This window comes from Malaclemys terrapin, chromosome 22 (genome assembly GCF_027887155.1).
Source record: "Malaclemys terrapin pileata isolate rMalTer1 chromosome 22, rMalTer1.hap1, whole genome shotgun sequence".
Taxonomy (NCBI): Eukaryota; Metazoa; Chordata; order Testudines; family Emydidae; genus Malaclemys; species Malaclemys terrapin.
Genome location: NC_071526.1, coordinates 8,468,100 through 8,493,085, shown reverse-complemented (window position 1 = coordinate 8,493,085; position 24,986 = coordinate 8,468,100). Strand labels below are relative to the sequence as shown.

Here is a 24,986-nt window from a genome sequence, read left to right as displayed (position 1 = left end):
TCGCCGGCTCAGTTCTTCAGCAGGTCACCAAGGTCATAGGCCTCGAAGAGGTCGCTCACTCCCTCCCCCCCCTCCAGCCCCCACAGGTAGTCGTCCTGGTCGAGGGGCGGGGAGAAGCTGACGAAGGGGGCGGGGTCGCCGTATGGCAGCTGGTCCTCCGTCTGCTGCAGCAGGTGATGGGGCATGTCCAGGAGCCCGTCCTCCACCTCCATCAGGGGCTCGGCTGGGGAAATCGGAGAGACAGAAGGGAGAGCTTGAAACGAGCTTGGTGGAGCTAGGTACATGCAGCCTGCCCCGGCACAGCAGAGCCCCCGGCACCTCCTCGCACCATGGGCCAGGTGCCCCACGAGCCCCCCATTCACCAGCGGCATGGGAGGAGCCTGGTGAGGGCAGGCAGTGGGTAGGATTCTGCCACCCGACCCTATTAATGCCCCTGAAACCCAGCCTGCAGCTCGTTATTATCTGCCGGTGTTCCAGACGGGGAGCCCCACCCCACCCACAGCTCTGCCAATGCCCCTCCACCCCAACCCGCAGCCCCCCGTTATACCAGTCCTGAGAGCCTCACCCCACCCACAGCTCTGCCAATGCCCCTCCACCTCAACCCGCAGCCCCCCATTATACCAGTCCTGAGAGCCTCACCCCACCCACAGCTCTGCCAATGCCCCTCCATCCCAACCCGCAGCCCCCCTGCTATTCTAATCCTGGGATCCCCACCCCACCCACAGCTCTGCCAATGCCCCTCCACTCCAACCCGCAGCCCCCCCGTTATACCAGTCCTGAGAGCCCCACCCCAACCACAGCTCTGCCAATGCCCCTCCACCCCAACCCGCAGCCCCCCCATTATACCAGTCCTGGGATCCTCACCCCACGCACAGCGCTGCCAAGGCCCCTCCACCCCAACCCGCAGCCCCCTTGCAATTCCAGCCCTGAGCCCCCAGCCAGACCCCGCCCTGCTTTGCCAATGCCCCTCACTCCCAGTCTGTGCAAGTGGCAAAGGGCGAGCCAAGGTTCCAGGAAGCCAGACGGGAAGCAGGGCCTTGCCAAAGGCCGCTTGGCAATGAGCAGACCTGGCGGCTTGGAGGGGTGGATCTTGGCGCAGAGCCTGAGGCCGGGGCGGGTACGGCAGCCACCCGGGCGAGAGCTCAGGGGCCGCCACAAAAGAGAAAGTTAAACCCGCCAGCATCAGCCTGGGGGGAGGAGAGGCCGGGCCTGGGCAGAGATCCCTGCAGCCCCAGCCGGGCGTTACCTTTCCCTGGGGAGGGGTCGGTGCCATCGCTGCTGTCCTGGAGGGAGGGGGTGGGGAAGCTGCTCTCCTTGCCAGGGCTGAACTCCAGGATCTCCTCGGGGCACAGGTACACCTCGATGGGGCCGTTGGTGCTCTTCAGGTGGAGTTGCACGTTCTCCTGCCCGGAGAGGGGAGGGGTCAGCGGGATCCATCACACAGGGGGTCCCCTCTCCCACCCCTCCCTGCACCGAGCCGGTAGCTTGGCCAGCAGAAGGGGCTTCCCAGGGTGACTCAGCAGGGCCTTGCCCTCCAGGGCGGGTGGAGGAGAAGCAAAGACAAGTGCATGGGAAACCGAGCTCCCAGCCCCGTGCCGTGAGCCCTAAAGTCACCTCAGGACAGGATGCAGAGAGACACCTTAAATGACTGCTTCTTGGAGCAGCTAGTCCTGGAACCCCCCAGAGGAGAGGCAGTTCTCGATTTAGTCCTAAGTGGAGCCCAGGATCAGGTCCAAGAGGTGACTACCGCTGGACCGCTTGTTAATAGCGACCATAATAGAATTAAATTTAACATCCCTGTGGCGGGGAAAACACCACAGCAGCCCAACACGGTAGCATTTAATTTCAGAAAGGGGGACTACAGAAAAATGAGGAGGTTAGTTAAACAAATTAAAAGGTACAGCGCCAAAAGTGAAATCCCTGCAAGCTGCATGGAAACTTTTAAAAGACACCATAATAGAGGCTCAACTTAAACATATCCCCCACATTAAAAAACATCGTAAGAGAACCACAAAAGAGCCACTGTGGCTAAACAACAAAGTAAAAAGCTGTGAGAGGGAAAAAGGCCTCCTTTCAAAAGTAGAAGTTAAATCCTAGTGAGGAAAATAGAAAGGAGCATAAACTCAGGCAAATGAAGTGTAAAAATACAATTAGGAAGGCCAAACAAAAATTTGAAGAACAGCTAGCCAAAGACTCAAAAAGTAATAGCAAATTTTTTTTTTTAAATACATCAGAAGCAGGAAGCCTGCTAAACAACCAGCGGGGCCACTGGACGATCGAGATGCTAAAGGAGAACTCAAGGACAATCAAGCCATTGCGGAGAAACTAAATGAATTATTTGAATCGGTCTTTATGGCTGAGGAGGTGAGGGAGATTCCCAAACCCGAGCCATTCTTTTTAGGTGACAAATCTAAGGAACTGTCCCAGATTGGAGGTGTCATTAGAGGAGGTTTTGGAACAAATTGATAAACTAAACACTAATAAGTCACCAAGACCAGATGGTATTCACCCAGGCCAGTAAGCCTGACTTCAGTACCGGGCAAACTGGTTGAAACTAAGAACAAAATTGTCAGACACATAGATGAACATAATTTGTTGGGGAAGAGTCAACATGGTTTTTGTAAAGGGAAATCATGCCTCACCAATCTACTAGAATTCTAGAGGAGGTCAGGTCAACAAGCATGTGGACAAGGAGGATCCAGTGGATATAGTGTACTTAGATTTTCAGAAAGCCTTTGACAAGGTCCCTCACCAAAGGCTCTTAAGCAAAATACACTGTCATGGGATAAGAGGGAAGGTCCTCTCATGGATTGGTAACTGGTTAAAAGATAGGAAACAAAGGGTAGGAATAAATGGTCAGTTTTCAAAATGGAGAGAGGTAAATAGTGGTGTCCCCCAGGGGTCTGTACTGAGACCAGTCCTATTCAACATACAATATTCATAAATGATCTAGAAAAAGGGGTAAACAGTGAGGTGGCAAAATTTGCACATGATACAAAACTGCTCAAGATAGTTAAGTCCCAGGCAGACTGTGAAGAGCTACAAAAGGATCTCTCAAAACTGGGTGACTGGGCAACAAAATGGCAAATGAAATTCAGAGTTGATAAATGCAAAGTATTGCACACTGGAAACATAATCCCAACTATACATGTAAAATGATGGGGTCTGAATTAGCTGTTACCACTCAAGAGAGAGATCTTGGAGTCATTGTGGATAGTTCTCTGAAACCATCCACTCAATGTGCAGCGGCATCAAAAAAGCGAACAGAATGTTGGGAATCATTAAGAAAGGGATAGATAATAGGACAGAAAATATCATATTGCCTCTATATAAATCCATGGTACGCCCACATCTTGAATATTGCGTGCAGATGTGGTCGCCCCATCTCAAAAAAGATATATTGGAATTGGAAAAGGTTCAGAAAAGGGCAACAAAAATGATTAGGGATATGGAACGGATGCAATATGAGGAGAAATTAATAAGACTGGGACTTTTCAGCTTGGAAAAGAGACAACTAAGGGGGGATTAGATAGAGGTCTATAAAATCATGACTGGTGCGGAGACAGTAAATAAGGAAGTGTCATTTACTCCTCCTCATAGCACAAGAACTCTGGGTCACCAAATAAAATTAATAGGCAGCAGGTTTAAAACAAACAAAAGGAGGAGGATGTTGTGAAGGCCAAGACTATAACAGGGTTCAAAAAAGAACTAGATAAATTCATGGAGGATAGGTCCATCAATGGCTATTAGCCAGGATGGGCAGGGATGGTGTCCCTAGCCTCTGTTTGCCAGAAGCTGGGAATGGGCGACAGGGGATGGATCACTTGATGATTCCCTGTTCTGTTCATTCCCTCTGGGGCACCTGGCATGGGCCACTGTTGGAAGACAGGATACTGGGTTAGATGGACCTTCGGTCTGACCCAGTCTGGCCGTTCTTATGTTCTCCCTGCCAAGCAGGCAGTTCTAGCCCCTCTGGGCACCTATGTTAAGGGGCAGCTGAGCCAAGGCTGGCTCCTCAGGTGGTCCCCCTAGCCCCACGGGACATGCTTAGAATTCAGTGGTCCTGGGGCTAAGGCACCAGGGTGAGACTCAGGAGATCTGAGGTCAACTCCCAGACACTGATTTCCTGTGTGATCTTGGGGAAGTTGCTGTATCTCGCTGGGCCTCAGTTTCCCCAGCTGTAAAATGGGGATAGTTGCCCTTCCTATCTAGGCTCCTCTAGTCTCACACAACGGGGTACGGAGCTCCGCTGGGGTCTCCGCTGCGGGCCAGGAGGGTGGGCTTTCCCTGCACGCAGAGCCCTCCTCCGGTGCACTCACCTCATTGAAGTCCGGCACCTCCAGCTTGGTTTCCGGGGGGGCCTTGACCGCTATCACCGTCTGCTCCTGGAAGTTGCTGATGGCGCGGATGTCCTGGTAGGTGACATATGCTAACGTGGGGGTGGAATTAAGGAAATACCGACCACAGACAATCTTCTCAGCCCACAAATGACAACAGTCGGTTCTCTGCAGACCTCATGTGCCGGACCCTCCCCAGCTCCCAGCTCCAAGTCCACAGGCTGGTGCCAGGCCATCAGCCCATGGCTCCAAGAACGCCGCTGGCTCCGTTTGTTACTGAGCCAATCCCAGAGTCCTGGGCCTGTGAGGATTGGCATGCGGCCACCTCCACGTCTGCTCCGTCCCCCCAGGGGCAGCACAGCTGGGAAAGGCCCTGGATAAGACAGCTGCTGGAGGTAAAGCTTTCTTGGCTGCAGAACCCAAGCCGTGGGGCTCGCTGGCAGAGGAGAGGAGACAGAATCCAAGCCAAACTCTGCTCAGACAGGAAGGCAAGGCCCACTGGGAGCAGGCGCTTTCCCCAGACTGCTCTGAAACAGAGCCCACATGCTGACCTGTCAAAACTCAGCCCCCACCCGGGGGTGGAGTGTGGGGGGGGTAACGACAGACGACACGGATGGCGGCTTTATCAACAATGAGGCAGGAGTTCAGCCCAAATCTCTCCCCCAGGTTGGGCTGCTCCTCGGCTCCTCCCTCCAGGCTGCTCAGCCCTCACCCTAGATCCTCCCTCAGACCCAATATCCCTCTGAAGGTCATTTTCAGACTGGGTTGGCTCATGATGCAGAGACACCCCGCAACCCCCTTCCTCCGTAACCCTTTGCCTCCCCATGAAGGATATCTCTGGTTAGTTTCGTCCTCTGTCAGGTGCTTCAGCTGGAGGGTGCAGTCCTGGATGCGCTCATCCAACGTTCTCTCGGTCTTGGCCAGCTCGGCCAGCTCTTGGCGCAGGGACTGCTGCTTCACCGTCACAGAGGTATCCTCGAAAATTCCTGTGCCCCTGGGAAGACAAGCAGAGCCGGCCACTGAGGATCAGTGGAAAGCAGCGCACTGGGGGTAGGGCGACAGCATCACCCGCCTCAGCAGGGACAGCACAAGGTCTCCTGCGAGGGAGCATGTCGCTTTCACAAGATGCGCAGCTCCGAGCGCTCTGCAAGGCAGCATCGTAAATACTTGCAGCTAAACGGCTCTGTGAAAGGCAACGAGAAGGGCTAGAGATCGGCCTGAAAGCAGAGCCCCCGCCCGAGCCAGGAATTCAGAACCGTTCAAAGACAGAGCCACGCTGGGGGGAGCTTGGGCCCGTCTCTGCAAACTGGATTCGGTGACAGCTGCTTCCAACTATGTTCATTCCATCGTAAAATAACCTGGCACACGTGCCCCACTCGCTGCCAGCAAGGCTGGGAACATAGGAATCTCCATTGGAGGAGATCCCGTACTCCTGCCAGCTCACCACACGTCTCTGACAACAGCCAGCAGCTGACGCAACAGAGCGCGGTGCAAGAATCCTACAGTGGACAATTAGAGTGGCGTGCCACAGGGGAAGTGTCTCCTAACCCCAGGCAGCCAGTGCTTTGCTCGTACCCGGAAGCATCAGGGTTTGTAACAGCCGGTGGCCTTGGACCCTGCTGAGCTATTGACCTCAGTGTGATCTTGTGGTGGGGAGTTCCACAGGTTACCTTATGGATCATGTAAAAGTATTCCCTGTATTCTCCTTTGTGGTAGTGTGTGGGGGGAGGGTGGGGGGGCAAGTGGGGAGAGAACAAGACCATTGTGCTTAAGGTGTGATAAGAGTCCAAACTCTGCTCTGTCCTACCACCTGATCCAGGCTGGCGTGGGAGCAGGGCTGGCAAGCTATTTCAGGACTGTTCAGCCAGACAGCTCAAATGGGGTCGTGTCCCATCATTGGAAGAGCTACGTTCTGGTCTCGCCTACGGTGCTGGGTTTAAACTCTGTTCTCATGGAGGCCCTTCCCATCCAGACTCCCGGGCCAAACCGGTTAGAAACCAGCCGAGTTGGGACCGTGTTTGACCCTGGATCTTAACTCATACTCCTTCCTGCGCTGGCTTGGGGACAAAGACCCAGATCCCTGCAAGCCCCCCGGATAGACGCAGGGAAGGTCACTCCACCCCCAGACAAGACTCTGCACTTGAACAAACAAGGCCCTTTAGAGCAGACGGTCCCAGCATAGCCGGTCCCAGCCCCGGAGCCCTGCTGGGAACCCGGATCTCTGCCCCCTCCGCACAGAGCCCCTTACATCCACTGGATGTTGTTCTTAGATTTCTTCCGGATGAGCTGAATCCCCTCCAGCACGTTGGTGATGTCGTAGATCCGGCGCTTCTGCACCTCCAGCACCTCGGCCGCCCGGTTCAGGTCCAGCACCCCGTCCTCCGACTCGCTCAGCAGGTGGATAAACTTCTTGGTCAGCAACCCCAGGGAGGTGTCGTACCGTGTCTTCTCCCCGGGCGACTTGGGAGCTGTCATGGGCGGGGAGAGAGGAGACGGGTCAGGTGGGCTGAGCCGGGGAGAGGAGCCGAGAAAAGTCACAACGCCGCCCAGAGAACGGGCCAGGCTGATTCAAGATTCAACAGCTGCTGGCTAGAGGCACGCAGGGCTCCACCCACGGGGGCTGCCGGGATTGCAGCCTGCAATGGGTTTCAACAGCCTAGCGCAGAGGGAGGCTGGGTCCCTCCCCTTTAGCTCAAGCAGCGGAGGCTCATGCTTTCAGTGCCGACGGGCCTGGGTTCAAACCCCACGGCGGGTCCAAGCAGGGTCAGTCACAGGTGCTCCTGTATTTATGGCAGCACTAAGCCGGGTGGGGGTATACTGGAAGCAGATGCTCATGGGTGCCTGTTCGCTCCAAGCCTGTCCTTCCCCACAGGAGGACGGCACGGACTGTTCCTAACTACAACGCACACTCGGCTGCCTGAAGGCCACATGGCAGCCCCACCCCTACAGGGCTGGCTTCCCCCAGCCCTGTGTGGAATATCCCAGCGTCACTACACAGCACTTTCCTGGTGAGAAACGTCTCCAGGACCCAGCTGCTTCAGAAAGTGGGGCAATGCAGGTCCTTTGCATGGGAGCCCCCCACACAGGCATACATCTCCCCTCCCTCACATCCCACCAGCTCAGCACCACTTACTTTTGGGGCTGGGGATTCGAGTGACTGTCCTGCCCTTCCCCTTGGGTGTCCGGAATTCTGGGATGCCCGGCTGGCCAGTCCCTTCCAGATCCAGCTTCCTTTTGGCCTGATGGGCAGGAGAGAGAATTCCAGTTAGTTCAAGAGACGGACCACCAACAGTAACACCCACGACCCCATTTTGCCCTCTGGAGGCCCACACAGCACCCACGACCAAGGCCCACCGTCGTCTCATCTATCACCCTTTGATCACACTGGTCCCTTCTGGCCTCGGAATCGAGGACTGTAAGCTCTCTGGGGCAGGGAGCCTTTGTACAGCGCCTAGCGCAACGAGGCCCTGATCTTGGCTGCCGCTATTGTAAAGCAAATAAATGAAATCGTAACCAGAACTCGGGCCCGGTCTACAGCAGGGGTTTGTCGCAGCTGCAGCCCGGGGTGTCCAGTGCTCGTGTTGGTCTCTAGCGTATGGAGCCTGGCTCCAAACAGGTGGAAACTGCACCTGTGCAAATCACAGCTTGGAGCAGGGCTGTCCTGGGAACACCAGGGGATTGTATCAGCGCAGCTGCACCAGGGGGGCTCAAATCCCCAGGGAGCGGTTACCCCACCGGGTCAGATCCCTGCAGCTCCCTTCCCCCCTCCCACCAGGAACTCCATCACGGCCCAGCCTCTCTGCGGAGCAACAGGGGCCCGATCCTGCCAGGTCCTTGGCACCGGCGGCCGGGATATGGGGAGCTGGAGCTGCCTTTGAGGTCAGATCGGTAGGGATGTTAAGCCAGTTGCCAGTGCAGAAGCCTGGAGGGGTACATGTACCTTGGAAGGAGACAGCCCAACCTTGCTTCTCCCCCACCCCCGGGGGGGGCTGATTAGAACAGACGCTTTCAACACAACTGGATCCAGCCCCAGGTTGGGATAGTCCCAGGAATAGGCGTCCAGATTGTCTTTTAATGCTTTCTGGGAACGCCAGCCCAGCCCCCCCGGGCACCCTGCTTAACCCAACACCTGCAGTAAGCAGCCTCCAGCCCTGCTGAGCCAGCCACAACCCCCACCGCCTGCCATGAACCAGGAGCTCATCCCCCAGCTCAGAGCTGGGCCAAGCCTGGCGCTGTTTGGGGCCCTGGTACAAACCCAGCACACGCAGCCCTCTGGGAGCGGCCTCAGGGAGTTACCATGGACGGCTGCTCCGCGGCCTATGGGGCATTCACTGCTGGGTCACAGTCCCACACACTGAAGCCCGGGCATCCATGTCACTGAGCCTCCATCAGGATTGGGCCCTGCTGCTGGCAGACGCAGAGAACTGATGGGCCCGGTCTCTAGCTCTGAAGCCCCAGGGCAGGGCTGAGTGCACTGATCTGAGCCCGGCCGCTGCTCCGTGCCCAGAGGCCTTTCCCTGGCGCTGAGCGCGCTATCAGAGAGCCCGGCCACAGGAAAGCGCTTGCGTGAGACGTGTCCGGTTACAACAGCGGATTCTGGGAACCGGCTGCAGCTCAGCCCCGGGTGGGGGCAGAGGGGCTCGCTGGGGGCATTGCCCTGTCCCATGAGGAGCTTGGGGGCCCACCCTGAACCCTTCCAATTGCACAACAGAAGGGGCGAGCGACCCCCGGCGGGTTGGGAAGGGGAAGCAGCACATGGCAAGGCCGGGCGGCCGGCTCCCAGCAGCTGCCAGATCGCTTCCTGCCCACTTCCTGAGCGGCACTGGAGGCTGGCTCGGGCGCTGCCTGCCATTCCCACAAGTGCTTCCCTTTTGGCACCGGCTCCTCCAGGCCGGGTGGCAGACCCTTGGAGCCGTATTGCCGGGCACCGCGCCAAACCAGAAAGAAGGAAGATGGGGAAAGCTCCCTCCCCTGATGCCCAGAGAGCAGCTGGCACAGTCCGCACCCAGGGAAGGCCGGGCTAGCAGTTGTCAGGATACGGACACCATGCAATCAAGGCAGCAGGTAGTGTTAGTGGGCAGGGCTCCCGCGCTGCCAGCTGGCGAGGGGACCGGACGCTGTGATCCACCATCCACACCTTCATCCCGGGTCCCTGCGAGGCTGCTACAACACACCCAGTGCGCTGAAGCTAGAGGTCGACAGGAGCACGTCATACGAGCCCTCCAGCGACTCCACCAGCTCCCCATTCATTGCCAGGAGCCTGGTCCTCAGAGACAGCCTCACCATCCGTGAGCCCCCGAGCTAGCCTGGGGCAACCCAACCGGGAGACCCCCACTGTGCCTCTTGGGCCTTGGGGGAGGGCCACTTCCAGCCCCACGCTGTGAAACGCCTTGCCTGAGATCACACCAACACTGCTCAGTCATATCTGGAACCACACACCAGCTCCGCTCCCACCAGGAACGGCCACAGAAGGGTGTAAGAAGCAAGAGACAGACAACACGGGATAGCTCAGTGGTTTGAGCATTGGCCTGCTAAACCCAGGGTTGTGAGTTCAATCCTTGAGGAGGCCACTTAGGGATCTGGGGCAAAAAAAAATAATTGGGGATTGGTCCTGCTTTGAGCAGGGGGTTGGACTAGATGACCTCCTGAGGTCCCTTCCAGCCCTGAGATTCTATGATAACACCATCCCCCCTCTCCATCTCTTAGCGATCACACACACCTGCAATAGGTGAAAACCCAGCTTTGAACAAAGCTCTACTGGGTTCCTTATTCTCTAGGAGCTATTTGTTCCCAGCGCAGCATCTTCCAGACACGGTGCGTCTTTTCCCCTCCCCCAAAACTCTACAGAGAGAAACAACTAGAGATGGATCAAGCGAGGGCTCTTTGGGTCTGGACCATGACTAGCCTTAGGCTCCAGGGTAGGTGTCAAAGTTGGGCTTGGGTTGGACCGTGCTGACATCAGCCATCAGCGAAATGTCCCCGCCTCATCTGAGCCGACACACAAGGCTCCGTTCAAGTTTTGCATCAGTAACGAAAATATCCAGTGGCAAGTTCTGATCAGGGAATTGGTAGCCGGTTCAGCCCAGCTCAGATAGATGCCGAGGGAGAGGGAAGCGAAGCCGTGCCGGAGAGAGATTTGTCGAGACAAGATCTGAGAGGTGACGGCAGGGAGGCTGCTTCAGAGGGCAGGAGCTGCAGAGGAGAAGGCTCTTGAACCAGCCGGGGCAAGACAGCGTGACGGGCTCATGAAGGAGGCTGGCGCCAGACAAGGGGAGGAAACCGAGATGAGTAGAGAGAGGAACGGCACACGAAGTCTGCTGGATCGAGCCCACACTGGGGAAGGTCCCAATCCCCAAACACAGCAATTGAGCGGTTAACAGAACCATACCTCAGGAGCGTTGGAGCAGCCGATCAGAAAGCCATGGGAAGAGGGATCCCCCTGAATGCCCATCCCCTCTTTTCTGCACGAGTGGTTCTCAGGCCAGTCTGTTCTACTTATGTCCCTGCACAGCTTTTCATGCCTCTAGTATTGGAGCACCTTCTAGTCATGCATTAAGCAACATAACGTCAGTCACGGGCGGTTCACCCTCTCCCCGGGGAGAACTGCACGTGGAGCGTTCTTGCCAGGCTGTCCTTTTTGGGGGCAGGACGGGAGGGAAGCAGTTCTACGTCCATGCAGCTCTGCCATTATATCAGAGAAGGCAGATCATAGAAACGGGTCCAGCCCTCGGCGTGGTGGTCTGGGACGGCCCTTCGTTCCTGTGGGCGATGCTTCCGCAGTCTCACCCTGACCCCCCCAGTCGAGCTCTACCCACAGAAGCCCCTGGCAGCCGAATGGTTAAACCCAAGCACATGGGAAACACCTGCCAAAGTAATAATACCACAAGCACATCTGCTCCGCCAGGCTGCCCCCCATTTAGGCCCGGAAACCAGAGACAGCGGTGGGGGAGGGGGAGGGGGGATCTTCTTGGTTTCTCCCCCTCCCCTCTGCCCACAGGGCATCTGTTGGCAACAAATTAGTTAGCGAGGGCCAGCAACAGGTGGCTGTGACAGTGCATGGCTGGCGTGGCCAGGCAGGGAGCGGCCCGGCTGCCAGCAGGGCCAGCCCCCTGTGCCAATGCACCAGGTGTCGGGAAGGAGGATTTTGGGAGCCGGTCAGGTGCTTACTTTTCACTAACAGCAGCGCCTGGGGAGGAGGCCACAGTCCCCTTTGCGTCTCCCTCGCCCAGAGATGCCTCCTTAAAGTCCGTCACCACCGCAGAGCTACCAATGCACTGGTGGCATCACGGCCCCCTGTGATAGGCCACGGGCCACGCCCGCCCCCAGGCCACCCCACAGCGCCCTCCTCTGGATGTTCGGCTGCACTGTGCAGAAGAGGCTTGGGAGTTCCGGATACCGCTCCACAACTGGTTTCCAAGTGATGTGAGGAGGGGCCCATGCCAGGGACTCTCAAGGTCAAGAAAGGGCTAAATTCCCTCCCTCCCTGTCTAGACACACTTCCCCTGCGCTAAAGATGCCAGCTGGGACGCTGCCTCGCCCCTACCCCCAAGAAAGGGAGTTCTGGGACCAGCCTGGATGACTGGGAAGGGGAGAGCACAGGGTACATTCAGATGGTAACCCCCAGCTCATATCTTGCACGGCTCATCAACAGATCTCAAAGCACTTTACAAAAGAGGTCAGTATCACTAGCACCATTTTCCAGATGGGGAAACTGAGGCACGGAGGAGGGGAAAAGTGACTTGCCCAAGGTCACCTTGCAGGCCAGTGGCAGAGCTGGAAATAGTCCCAAAGACTCTCAAATCCCAGTTCGGGGTCCTAGCCACACTGCAAAAAGGCTCCCAGATGAGATATGATGGGAGGAGCTCAGAATCCGCTTCTGCTCCCCGAGGCACTGTCCTGACACCCCTTTGCCTTGGGCCAGGCCCGTTCCTGGCTGCATACCTGCATCCTCCCGCAACTAGAGCCCCCGTGAAGCGACTGCAGAAGGCAGACGCGACTCAGCACTACAGCGGACCAATGGAGCTCCCGAGAACGGAGGAGATCTGTCGCGCCCCATCCAGGGCACGCGGACGAACGAATCCCGCTGGCGATACACCAGCGCTGCACCCTGGCCTCTAGAAAGATCTTGCAGGATTGGGGACTGGTTAAGACGTGGAACGGAGACACCCCAGGGCAATCTCGCTGCTGCAGAGGTGGTATCAGAGATGCAGTAGGGGGCGCTGTCCCCATGGCAGTACTGCACCTACCCAATGCCGCTGGGGGACGCTGTGCGGCTGGAAGGGGGCCCACCCTTTGGCTGAGGCAGTGGGTACCAGCAAAGATCCTTTGGCCAGGGGCCCTGCCCAAATCCACACTCCGGGAACGACGTTCCCCCTCCTTAGGCCCTCTCCCTGCATTCTGCTGCCTGACCAGCCCTGTTACACAGCTGTCACAGTCCACCCCAGAAGTGGCTGCATTTCAGCACTGGGTGAAGCCCTCCCCAGTAGACACCGCAACGCACAGAGCATTTGGGGGCCCGCCAGGTCCGAGGGTGCAACTGAACTGGGAGCTAAGAGCTGGGCTGGGAGCTATCGCCCAGCTCCTGAAAAGCTTCGAAAGGCAGGCGCTCCAGTCCAGGAAGAACAGGAGCAAATAGATGGTTTCTCTGCTAGTGAGCAAGTCCCCAGGTCTCTGGGTCAAGTGTTCCCCCCACCCCAGCCTGCCGGGCTGAGAGCGAGCATGTGGGGAGCGCTGCTTTTTTCCAAATGGCAGGGAAGGGGACAGAGAGGAGGCGGATTTGCAGTCCCTGCTGTCCCACATTTGGGGGCAGGTGATCGGAACAGAGTAGGGTTTACAGTGCCTCCCATTCGGCCTGGGGGGCGGGGGTCGCACCCTCCCTGCCAACCTTTGTGTTGGGGTAGGAGGGCGACAGTCATCGCCTGCCTTCCCCAGGCCGAGCGTGTGGTAACTGAGGGATGCTTGAGAAGCCCCAGGGTTGTGGAGATGGTGGGAAAGGACAAAGGGAAGCCCAGGGCAGATCTCCTGCCAGCTGCTGGCCTGGGCCGGCGCTGGCACAGTCTCCCCTCCCCAGCAGGGGCTGGATTAGCCACACAACAGCTGGCCAGCCCCTGCTCATACTCCTACACAGCCATGGCACAGAGGGTGGGGAGCAGCTAGGCTGGGGCTCCGGGGTGGGGGCACCAGCAGCAGGGTGAACACTGGAAGAATCAAAAAGAGAAAAGCCCAAGGGCCCCATTGTGCCCCAGACTCCAGCCCCCGTCCGTCCCGGACACTGCTTCTGCTCAGCAGCCTGGCTTCCAGGCCACAGGAATTTGGGAGGAGAAGGGGGATGGAGAGGATGCCTGGGGAAACTTCCTCAACCCCCCCCTGTATTTCTGCTGAGGGGCATTTAATAATTATAATACCCGGCTCTTCTCTAGATCGCCAAGTGCTTTACCAAAGGAGGGCAGCGTCACTCTCCCGCATTTTGCAGATGGGGAAACCGAGGCACCGGTTGATGACGCGACTTACCCAAGGTTACCCAGCAGGCCAGTGGCACAGCTGGGGAAAGACACCAGGTCCCATGAATCCCAGTCCAGTGCTCTAGGCACTAGGCCACACTGCTCTGAAGAGAAACCAGCATAGGAAGCCTGCATCCTCCAACGCCTCTCAACCCGGCTGCTCCTTGCCAGCTTCATGGGGGGCGGGGGCATCAGGACAAGCCGCAGAGCTCCACGCAGCTGAGGGAGGGGAACGTCACAGCCTGGCAGGAAGTGGCTAGAAGGCTGCAAGGATGGGATGCAGGTGGATGGGAGCCTGCCCCACCCAGGCCCAGAAGCAAGAGGAGGGTAGGAGATGGGGAAACACCTATAAAGGCAGTGTCTGCACCCACTGCAGCCCCGGCGCCTTTGCCCTTTATTTCCGGGGGCGCTTCGTCTCAGCAGCACGGGGCTGGGCTCGCCAGGCCCGTCTGGGCAGCTCCGAGGCCTGCCCTCACCCCACACCCTCCACCGCAGGGCGTGGGAACCATGCCTCTGGGTTATCACAGAGTCCCACAGCCCGCAGCTCCAGAGCGCACACCCTCTACGCACACACCAGGGAGGGAAAGCTGGCAGCGAGCCTGTGCATAAAAGGGAAGACCGACGCCTCTTCCAATCCCCCCCTGCCCTCCTGGAAATCCAGGGAGGGTTCTCCCTGCATGCTGCAGCCTTCCACCCCACCCCCCTCGCCCCCACCAATCCTGGAGGGGTCAGTAGAGGCATTCACCAGAAAAAGCCATCTTCAGTGGCCTTGCTCAGCTCTTTCCTCCAGGGAAAAGCAACAGCCGCACCTGGGCGAATGATGGAGGCAAGAGAGAGAGAGAGAGAGAGAGAGCGGCAATGAAATGAAAGACGAGCCAAATACACCTGCACCAGAGGTCAGATGCGAGTTCGGACCCTCCCTGCCCAGGGAGCAAGGGCTAGAAGGGACGAAAACAGCCCACGCGGGAGGGGCCGTCAGAACCGCCACAGCAGGACAGACAGCAGCAGCACTGCCAGGCTCGCAGGGCATGTCGGGGCACCCAGCTGTGACCCAAGAGGAAGGATCGTGGTAGCAGCAGCGTGACAATAACTGAGGGCTGGCGAAAGGCCCCAGTTGGACTGAGGTCCCGTCTGTGGACAGACAGGTGCAGCTAGGTCACAAGATCACAAGGTGCTGGGGTTTGCTGCCCGGTCTCTGGTTTGGCCTGGGCTATGCAGTTTGTTGGCCCCCCCGGGGGCTGGGCGCAGCAGGGCTCTGCCCAGACAAGGCAGGCTCTGCCCATTGTGGGTGGGGCCCGGCTAATGCTCTGGGTGTTGATCAGCTCGGATGCTGGCCTGACCGGTACCGTGAACCTCCCTCCGCGCTGGCAGCAGATCCATGACTGGTGTCTCTGGCCCACAGAAGAGTTTCCTCCCAGACTCTACTCCTGGGGCAGCAATTGACCAGCAGTCAGCTGCATGCAAGAGTGACTCGAACTCGCTGCTCCACCCTGGCGCTGATCCGGCCTTCGGCTCTCTGCTCCAGCAGGGTGGGGAAGGGGGTTTAGGGTGCAGCGGAAGCATGCCCAGAATTCTAGCCCAGGACCGCATCTGCGGCAGCCCCAGGTAAAGAGGATCAGCTGAGAAACCTGGGCTAGCACAACAGGGTAGGGATTTCCCCCCCTCCCCATGCTCATTCACCACAACTCTCCAGCAATCTCACACACTCCTTGGGCCCCGCCCGTGAGTCACAGAGACACGCTGGAAGAGAAGCCAGAGCCTTTCCTGGATCAGCGCCCGGGAGCCTGGCGCCACTCACCCCCAGCCATGTTTAAAGTCCTCAGAGCAAAACCAGCTCTACGCTCCCTGCCCCATCAAGGGGCAAAGCTTGGCTCAAGCCCAAGGGATGGAGCCCCAGTGGCCGGGGCTTAAAATTCTCCCTCCATGCAACGGGGGGGGGGGGGATTCCCAGCTGAACATTCAAACCCCTGCCCCCAGGACACCCCCAACCCCATTGCACAGTCAGAAGCCCAGTTCCGTGCCCCGCCGCGGAGCCTGGCTCGAGGCAAGAAGAGGGGTCATCCCTCCCCCAACCAAATTAGCCGAACATGATAGAAAAGCCCCATTAGGACACAGGCCAACAAGTCTGAAGCCATGTTAGCCGGCCATGGCCCAGCCCAGCCAGCAAACACTGATGCCAACCCCTCCCTTAAAGAGCATGGGGCCAAAACCCCAGCGAGAGACTGTGACCCACCCAACCCTAACTACAGCACAAGGCTGCAGTGTCCTGGGCTGGGGAGACCCTGGTGTTTAGCACCTTCCCTGGCATCCATCAGCAACAGCCCCAGGACCCAGACAGTGCCACGCGAGATTAAAGGAGGCCCAGGCAGAGGGGTCTTTAGCAGGTGCCCCTAAGCCTAGGGAGGCTGGAAGGGAGGGAACAGAGCCCTGTGCTGGCTTTACCCTTTATATAAGCCCAGTTTAGGCAAAGCCAGGGCCTTTCCCTCCTGACCTTTGATCTTGACTTTGCAAAGAGAAGATTTGCAAAGCTAGAACAGACCACTGCTCTTCTGGTCTGGTCTTGAGTCCACCAGCGACAGATCCCACAGAGCAGGACAGGACTGCCTCCCTCCCCCCCCCCATGCCTGTTTGTGTCTTGCTGGATATTGAGTGGGGAGGAGGTATACCTTCCTGAGCCCGTTAGCACCCATTCTGCAGGGCTGTACCAACCCACCCAGAGTCCCCGATGGGACCCTCATGGGTTCAGCCATGGAAGTAAAGCCAATGGGGAGAGAACCTCCTTCCCCCACCGCCCCCAATTCAGCTAATGGAGTCATGGCCATATCACCACCCGCTGGCCAAGCAATGCACCCACGGGCCACACCCAGCAGCCTGGCAAACAGAGGCAGCTCTTTGCGATGCACCGAGCTCAGCAAAGCTAGCGAAGCTGGAGACGTGACCGCAGCACACGCAAGAGGCTCTCCATCTCCCCACACGACAGCCCGACTCCAGCACCTGGAGGATCTCAAAGCACATTATGAACATTACAGAATTCAGCATTTTAAAGATGGGAAAACCGAGGACTAGCTCAAAGAGATTTGCCCTTGGTCACAAAGTCAGGAACAGAACCCAGGCATCCCTAGACCACCTGTGATTAATTTACAAGCCTTCCACATTGCCCCTTAGAAGCCCTCTCTGTTGCAAGACCCAGGAAGCAACCAGACCAGCACTTCAAACAGGTAGCTGAATACCGATGCCCACACTACCTGTCTCATAGGTATTTACAGGTGTGGCACTTAACAGGTCATGTTCCAATTCCTTGGCCAATTGGAGAAAGCAACATCAGCCTTATAGGAGGAAATCCATAGGGTTGTGCTCCTACCCACCACCCCGCACACTCATCACGCCAATTGCCCTTTGTACAAAGAACAAAGCTGGTCAGCGTTTCAAGTTCAAATCCAAACAGCTTCTCCTGTGGACTCTGCACTCCCAGGTTTCTGAATCAGCCATCTCAAGAGAAGCCTGGGACGAACCACGAGATTCGGGGAGCCACAGAGAAGAGTCAAGACAAGAATTTTAATAGGCAGAAGGGAAGCGACACTGGAATTCCTTTGAGGTCGATGCTTCCAAACCTACCAGAATCCCATTATGCTCACCCACAGGTCTGGAAGGACACGTGAAACAAGGATGATGGGTGTGACAGTGTACCCTATAAGGCTTTATGGGGAGGGGGTGCTTATAAATGTATGGATGACATAGCTGGAATATGTTTTGTGCTGCCTGTACCATGTAACATATCTCCGTAAAGGTTCTGGTCTATTATATCTATTCATCCAATTTGTACATATATATCATTTTCTACTCGAGGTTAAGAATATGGGCGGTATGCTTGCTTGATTTCTAAGTAAGCTTTAAGAAGAACAGGAGTACTTGTGGCACCTTAGAGACTAACAAATTTATTAGAGCATAAGCTTTCGTGGACTACAGCCCACTTCTTCGGATGCATATAGAATGGAACATATAATGAGGAGATATATATACACACATACAGAGTACTCTCACACTTCTTATCACACTGTCTGTACTTGGCTAGCTTGATTATCACTTCAAAAGTTTTTTTTCTTTTTCTCTTAATTAATTGGCCTCTCAGAGTTAGTAAGACAACTCCCACCTGTTTATGCTCTCTGTATGTGTGTATATATATCTCCTCATTATATGTTCCATTCTATATGCATCCGAAGAAGTGGGCTGTAGTCCACGAAAGCTTATGCTCTAATAAATTTGTTAGTCTCTAAGGTGCCACAAGTACTCCTGTTCTTCTTTTTGCGGATACAGACTAACACGGCTGTTACTCTGAAACTTGTAAGTAAGCTTTGTGAGGCATTTGGTCAGCTTCTTTAGGAAGGAATTCGCCAGGTTAAGTACCTGATCAGGAGACACTTAGGGAACAATGCATCTTGGAATGCTCCAATCCACATGAGAAGTCTTCCTGGAGACATGCAAGATGCCATGTGGACAATGGCATCGGCCTGCAAAGACTGAGTCATGCAGGGGCATGTGACTTGCCCAGGTGACTCCAAAACTCCATCCTGGAGCTGGACTTGGCAAAGGAGGGAGGAGGGGGGTCTCCACCCACAAGAGAGAGTCTATTTAAACCTGTGGGAGACCCCTCCATTTTGTCTTCAGCTGGCTAAAGAAGGAGCCTCTCCACCCCCCCCAGGATACTTGAAGGAGACTGAAACAAAGGACAGTAACTGCAGGGGGTGTGAGTGATTGCTGGACCCAGGCTAAAAGGAGATTAGCCTGTAAAAGGGAGCACTCTGGAACTGGTGAGGAAATTATCTGTATTCAGTTTGATTAGGCATAGATTCGCGCATTTTATTTTATTTTGCTTGGTGACTTACTTTGTTCTGTCTGTTACTACTTTGAACCACTTAAATCCTACTGTCTGTATTTAATAAAATCACTTTCTATTTAGTAATTCACTCAGAGTATGTATTAATACCTGGGGGAGCAAACAACTGTGCATATCTCTCTATCAGTGTTATAGAGGGCGAACAATTTATGAGTTTGCCCTGCATAAACTTTATGCAGGGCAAAACGGATTTATCTGGGTTTAGACCCCATTGGGAGTTGGGCATCTGAGTGCTAAAGACAAGCACGCTACTGCGAGCTGTTTTCAGGTAAACTTGCAGCTTTGGGACAAGTGATTCAGACCCTGGGTCTGTGTCTGGAGCCAGACGGGAGTGTCTGGCTCAGCAAGACAGGGAGCTGGAGTCCTGAGCTGGCAGGGAAAACAGAAGCAGGGGTAGTCTTTGCACATTGGGTGGCAGCTCCCAAGGGGGTTTCTGTGATCCAACCCGTCACAATGGGCAAAAAAAAAGCCATGAAAAACATGCAGAGAGGCACGGATGCATTTGTTTAAAGAATACATCCTGACCTTCTTCTAGAGTCTTGGTGCTGAACAGGACTCAAACTCAGAAAGGTTCCCGAGAGAGCGCTACCCAGCCAGTTTGTCCATTACATGCAACTGATCCTAAAAATCTCCGAATCTGCCTGCCTGCCTCCATCTTGGAGTTCAAAGGCAGATTGTTACAAGAGGAGTCATACACCACATGCTCTCATCAAACTCCTGTAAGGAAAAGGGAGGTGCTACACAGGGGTGACGGAGGCAGAGAGAGACTAAGGGTACGTCTATACCCAGCCGCTAGTTCGGCGGCTGGCAATCGAAGTTCTGGGTTCGACTTATCGCGTCTTGTCTGGACGCGATAAGTCGAACCCGGAAGTGCTCGCCGTCAACTGCGGTACTCCAGCTAGACGAGAGGAGTACCGCGGAGTCGACGGGGGAGCCTGCCTGCCGCGTGTGGACCGAGGTAAGATCGAACTAAGGTACTCCGAACTTCAGCTACGTTATTCACGTAGCTGAAGTTGCGTACCTTAGTTCGATTTGGGGGGTTAGTGTAGACCAAGCCTAAGGCAGGGGTGGGCAAACTTTTTGGCCCGAGGGCCACATCGGGGTTGCGCAACTGTATGGAGGGCCGGGTAGGGAAGGCTGTGCCTCCCCAAACAGCCTGGCCCCCGCCCCCTATCCACCCCCTCCCACTTGCCGCCCCCCTCAGAACTCCCAACCCATCCAACCGCCCCCTCCTCCCTGACTGCCCCCCAGGACTCCCCGCTCCCTTACCCAACCCCCCCTGGTCCCCATCCCCTTACCAGCAGCAGGAGCTCGCAGCCACGACACCCGTCCAGAGCCAGCTGCGCTCCCCACGCTGCCCAGAGCACGGCCTGCGTGGCTACGGGGAAGGGACCGGGGACTAGACTCCCCAGCCGGGCAGGACGGTCCCGCGGGCCGGATATGGCCCGCAGGCCGTAGTTTGCCCACGTCTGGACTAAAGGAATGTCTACACTTCGAGCCGGGGGTGAGATTCCCAGCCCAAGGAGGAATACCTGTGCTAGCTCTGATCAAGCTAGTGTACAAATTTAGCGTAGCAGCCGGAAGGGCCGGCGGCTCGGAGTATGCGCCTGGCATCTTGGACAGGATCCCACGCTGGGCAGTTCGCTGCTCGCACTGCTGCAGCGACGCGGTTTGTAGCGCACAGGCTCCATCAGGGTTAGCGTGAGCAGGTCTCCTTGAGCTGGGAACCACCCCATACCTTGAGTGACATGCCCAGAGTGACACAGGGAACCAGGGCCAAGTCAGAGATTGAACCAAAGTCTCCGAACTTGCCGGCTAGCATCATACCCACCGGACCACCCCTCCTCCTCTTGCCTGCTGAACTACCGCCAAGAGACAAAATCCAAGGGCTGGCTGCCCTGCTCGGCACCCTCAGGTTTGGCCGGAAACATGAGCTTGCCCGTGGGAGACCCATGCAGGATTTCCCCAGGGACTGGAGCAAGGTAGAGGGGACTACAGCCTGATCTTGCGAAAGGGGACGTTTTAGCAAGGACTCCGTCAGCAGCACCCATGTGACAGCAGGATGGCGCCCACGGAAATTGACATGGCAGCAAGGAACGAGAAGGCAGGCGGGGGGATTCGGCACGGATTGGCCAGGCAGCCTGATGCCCCGGAGGCAAATGCCCCTTTTGGAGACGCTCATGGGTCAGTGTGGGGGAGAAAGCCCATGAAGGCCTTTTTTCCTCCTCCTGCTTCTACAGCCAGGAGACACCCCCTTCCCCAGGCCAGATGGCTGCACTGCAAGGCCGTGACCCCAAGGAAGGGGGGAGTTAAAGCATGGAAAAAAACAGCAGAGGGGGGGAAGCAAGAGACCTTTGGGAACAGTGGGGTCCCACCGAGAGGGGGAATAAATGCACAAGGGATGCAGAGCATCAAACCCTCCTGTTCTGCTTCGATTTCCACGCAGATTGTCCACCCACCAGCTCATTGCCTAATGTTTCTCCTCTAAAATAGGAGGTATTAACCATTAGAAGGCCAGCACCTTCCACAGTGCCAGAAAAAAGGAGTCCTTAGGAGGCTGTCTACAGGGCAGGGGGTGGGGAGAGGGCATAACAGCTGATTTAGGGCTTTAGCACTAACAGTCTTACTTAGACCATTCCAGGGCTCAATCTCTCTCTTTCATAGCACTGTGACCTCACTGCAAGGAAGCTATGGCCGATTAGCCAGGGGTGTCATGTGATGTTTCGACGGGCTCCAAGCATGCTTTGATTAACAAGAGGCAGTATAGTCCAGTGGTCAGAGCAGCCAGTCAGCCTTTAGGGATCACTTCCCACCTCTGCCACCGACTGACAACATGGCCTAGGCCAAGTCACTTGCCCTCTCCATACCCCGGCTCCTGCCCATCTGCCACAAAGGGACAACAGCCCAGGGCTTACATGACTATTGTGGGTCTTCATCACTGGGAGTTGGTAAAGAGCTTTAAAATCCTCAGGGGAACAGGTGGGGTGGGGGGGTGGGGTGTTCTGGAAGGAAAATTTGTTCTTTAGGCCACTGTCATGCACGTGGTTTGGTGCGGGTAGACCCTGCACCTGCATGGAACCCTGTTGACCCACACATAGGTTGCAGGATCAGGCCCTTAGCGGGTGGCTGTAAAGCCATCTCTGCGAAGGCTATGCTCTGCCTTCAGCCCAAGGAAGGGTTTTAGCAGCCTGGGTCTCTCTCGCTGCACACAACAGCCCTCGAAGCTACACGAGGCATCGGGGGAGACATTTCACGTTCCGCTCTGCAGCTGAATAAAAACGCAGCCGGACACAGGCAGCGAAGACGACGAGACAGGTGGTACTGGAGCCAGGTGGTACTGGAGCCCGCTGGGGCCTGCAGGCACGGGGGCTGTGCAGAGAATGGGTCCTGAGCCAGATCAGCGTCCACTGCCCGAGCAGAGCAGGAACGTTATGGATCAAGTGGAGAAAGGGAAACCAAGAGACACGCTCGCGGGCTGCCTTCAGTGAGGAACGTGGCAGAGCCCGCACCTGTCAGGAGGCATCAGCAGCCCAGGGGTCGCTGCAGCAGCCCAGACAGGCAGGGAGAGAGGGAATCGCTCCCAGGCCTGCCTCAGAAGCAGCAGTTACACGCCAGCCCTCTCTGCCAATTAGCACAGCTGGCAAAGACACTCGGCAGGGGCCTACAGAAGGGGAGGCAAAGCTGGTTAAAACTGCCTGCCCTACCCAGCGTCTGAGCTCTGCTTTCACAGAGCCAGAGCCTGGGGAGCACGGAGGAAGTGAATGATAAACCTGCAGGGCCAGGATACCACAGCCACTCAATGCCCTTGACTCTTCCCAGGTCAGCCAGGGCCAAAGACACTCAGTGCCTCTAGGATCTGGCCCTGAGCAATGGCAGCTCGACCACCAGAGCTTTCCCTGCTTTTGGTTTACAGTGCAATCCACGTAGCCCTGTGATGGCAGGGCTCTCATATATAGCTTCGCTCATCACAGGGGGCACAAGCACTTTAAATTCCTACAGGCCGTACCGCATCAGACCAGTGGTCCATAGTCCAATATCCTGACTCTGACAGAAGCCACTATCACATGCTTCAAAAAAAGCAAACCGTAACCCTTTTCCTCCACCACATCCCACCATCATGGAGAAGTAAGACGAGTCTCTAGGCCTTATTTATACATCCCCATGTGACTCATGGAGGCAATGTGATCAAGTGAGGACTTGAATCAGGACTCCTGGGTTCTATTCCCAGCTTTGCTGACTGTGCAACTTCAAACAAGTCATATCACCTCTCCGTGCCTCAGTTTCTCTCTGTGAAATGGGTATAATAATATTTCTCTCTCTCACACACACACACACACACACACACACTCTTACAAAGCGCTTTAAGATCTATAGGTTAAGAACACTAGTTACGAAGGTTGGATCTGCCCTTTAGACAGATTTTGACCCTAGCACAGCAGTGCGGTAGCAGGGCACCAGCAAACTCAGTTGTTCCTCCCTCCACATGTCTTTCTTGTCCAGTTAATGTCCAAATCCTTACGGTCCCTCTCCTGCAGATTTCCTAAGCTGTCATATTTCAGGGCATCCCTGCTATTAATATGGAATCCTATTCAAATTCAGTCTCCCCACACACACACAAAAAAGGAAGTTACACCCCACTACTGACTTCACCCCACTACAATCCTAGGCTCGGATCTTGTCTCCACAGAGTCCTGTTCAACTTAGTGGAGTTCTGTACAGGGCTCCACTGGCCAACGGCAGAGCAAGGGCCCTGCCCCGAAGCGAGCTCACCTCCACTGAAGTCAGTGGAAAGACACTCACTGATTTTGGGTCAGAGCCTAGGGAACAGATGGCAAAAGGCACTCTGCAGGAAGCCGTGTGATGTAGGATTCATCTCCTTAATGCAAGAGATTTTCTACAGCCTCAGCTCTCAGGGCTGGAGTTTCTGATGGGCAGTAACAGCTATTTGCAAGAACAGAAAAGAGGAAGAGGACAGCAGCTTTTTGTGGGGGGTAAACTGGAGTCGAAGGGAAGTTGAGAAACGCCTGAGCCACTGTGCTGGGACTTATGGTCTAGTACCAAGCCATTAACATTTTGCATATTAAAGACACCCCAATCCTCAATACACTAGCTAGTGTTTGGTTTGAATAATGTCCCCCCTCACAGTGGCATCAGAGCACATTGCCAGGATATTATCGAATCACACATTTCACCTGGATTCAGACTCTGCTACATCCAAGTGACACCAGACCCAACACACAGCAGGTTGGAAAAGGGCAGACAGACAGGGGGAAAGCACAAGGGCGCACAGGGGTCAGACACTTTACCGGCAGCCTTCCTGCAGAGGCGGATCGGATGGTTTTGATTTCAGGTCCATGAGGGGTAGCGTAGAGACAGCTGCCCCTGGATGCGGGGGCAGCCGCCACACTCTGCGGGTACAGCTGCGTGAAATAGCTGGCCGGGATGGAGTGCATCTGGGGGCTGCTGAGGCTGGAAGTCACCAAGTCTGCAGAGCTCATCACAGGCATGACTTTCTTTTGCTGCTGTTGCTGGGGGAGGCCGGCAATGGCGCAGCCCCCCCTTTCTGGGGCTGAAGACACTCCCTTGACTCTCAGCATTGTTCAGCCATTTAAAACAGGGCGTAGCATGCAGGATCAGTGAATGGCCCCCAGTTTCCAGTCTGAGGCTGTCTTGGGGAAAAAAATCAAGCTGGAATTTTTGCAAGACTGCATTGGGGGGAGGAAATCACTAAGCCAGCCCCAGTCTAGCCCCCTCCTTTCTTCGTGGAAGATCCTGTAGCTGACCGGCCCGAATTTGCAGCTGGCTATTTTGAAACCAACACACACAGGTCGAAGTTACTGGTTGTCTCAAGGGGACCGGGGCTTTGCAGCACTCAAACGCCCGTTCACTGCCCCCAAGCCTGGTAACGTGCAGGTGATTGCCGGGGCTGGTGACTCTCAGCTCCCAGAGTGGGAATCGACTCCCACCCAAGCGTGGTGCATTTTGAAAAGGGAATAATAAAATCACCCCCCTAAATCGCTGCTTTGGCGGCTCCTGGTCCCGAGGCCCCCAGCGCGGGGGGGTGGAGCAGCATCAAGCCCGGGGGAGCTGCGCCCCCAGCCCGGGCCCTGGATCCGGCCGAGGCCCCGCCACTGGCTCGCAGGGAGCGGCTCCCCCTTGCAATGCTGGTGGCTGCCTCCCGGCGGGGCTGCAGCGAGCCGGGGCCGGGATGGGGCCGGATTGGAGCGGGGGCGATGGCTGCGGAGCGGCCCCGGT

The 24,986-nt window shown here is 56.2% G+C and overlaps 1 protein-coding gene across 1 annotated transcript; it reads right to left on the bottom strand.

The window, feature by feature from the left end:
- Positions 1 to 24,986, bottom strand: E2F2 (E2F transcription factor 2). The gene is made up of 7 exons (XM_054011503.1): positions 24,038 to 24,986; positions 7,471 to 7,576; positions 6,586 to 6,805; positions 5,173 to 5,331; positions 4,320 to 4,434; positions 1,247 to 1,403; positions 1 to 223 (listed from the first exon to the last, which is right to left on the bottom strand). Exons 1-7 carry the CDS (start codon positions 24,326 to 24,328, stop codon positions 9 to 11), a joined length of 1,263 nt encoding a protein of 420 aa, XP_053867478.1. The 5' UTR covers positions 24,329 to 24,986; the 3' UTR covers positions 1 to 8.

Bases quoted from the DNA above. Each gene is read 5' to 3' on its own strand.
- E2F2 (XM_054011503.1), bottom strand. From the start codon at position 24,328: ATGCTGAGAGTCAAGGGAGTGTCTTCAGCCCCAGAAAGGGGGGGCTGC. The intron at 7,577-24,037 runs GTAAAGTGTCTG...CCTGCCCATCAG, and splicing joins CCTCTGCAGGAAGGCTGCCG to GCCAAAAGGAAGCTGGATCT. The intron at 6,806-7,470 runs GTAAGTGGTGCT...CGCCCATGACAG, and splicing joins TCGAATCCCCAGCCCCAAAA to CTCCCAAGTCGCCCGGGGAG.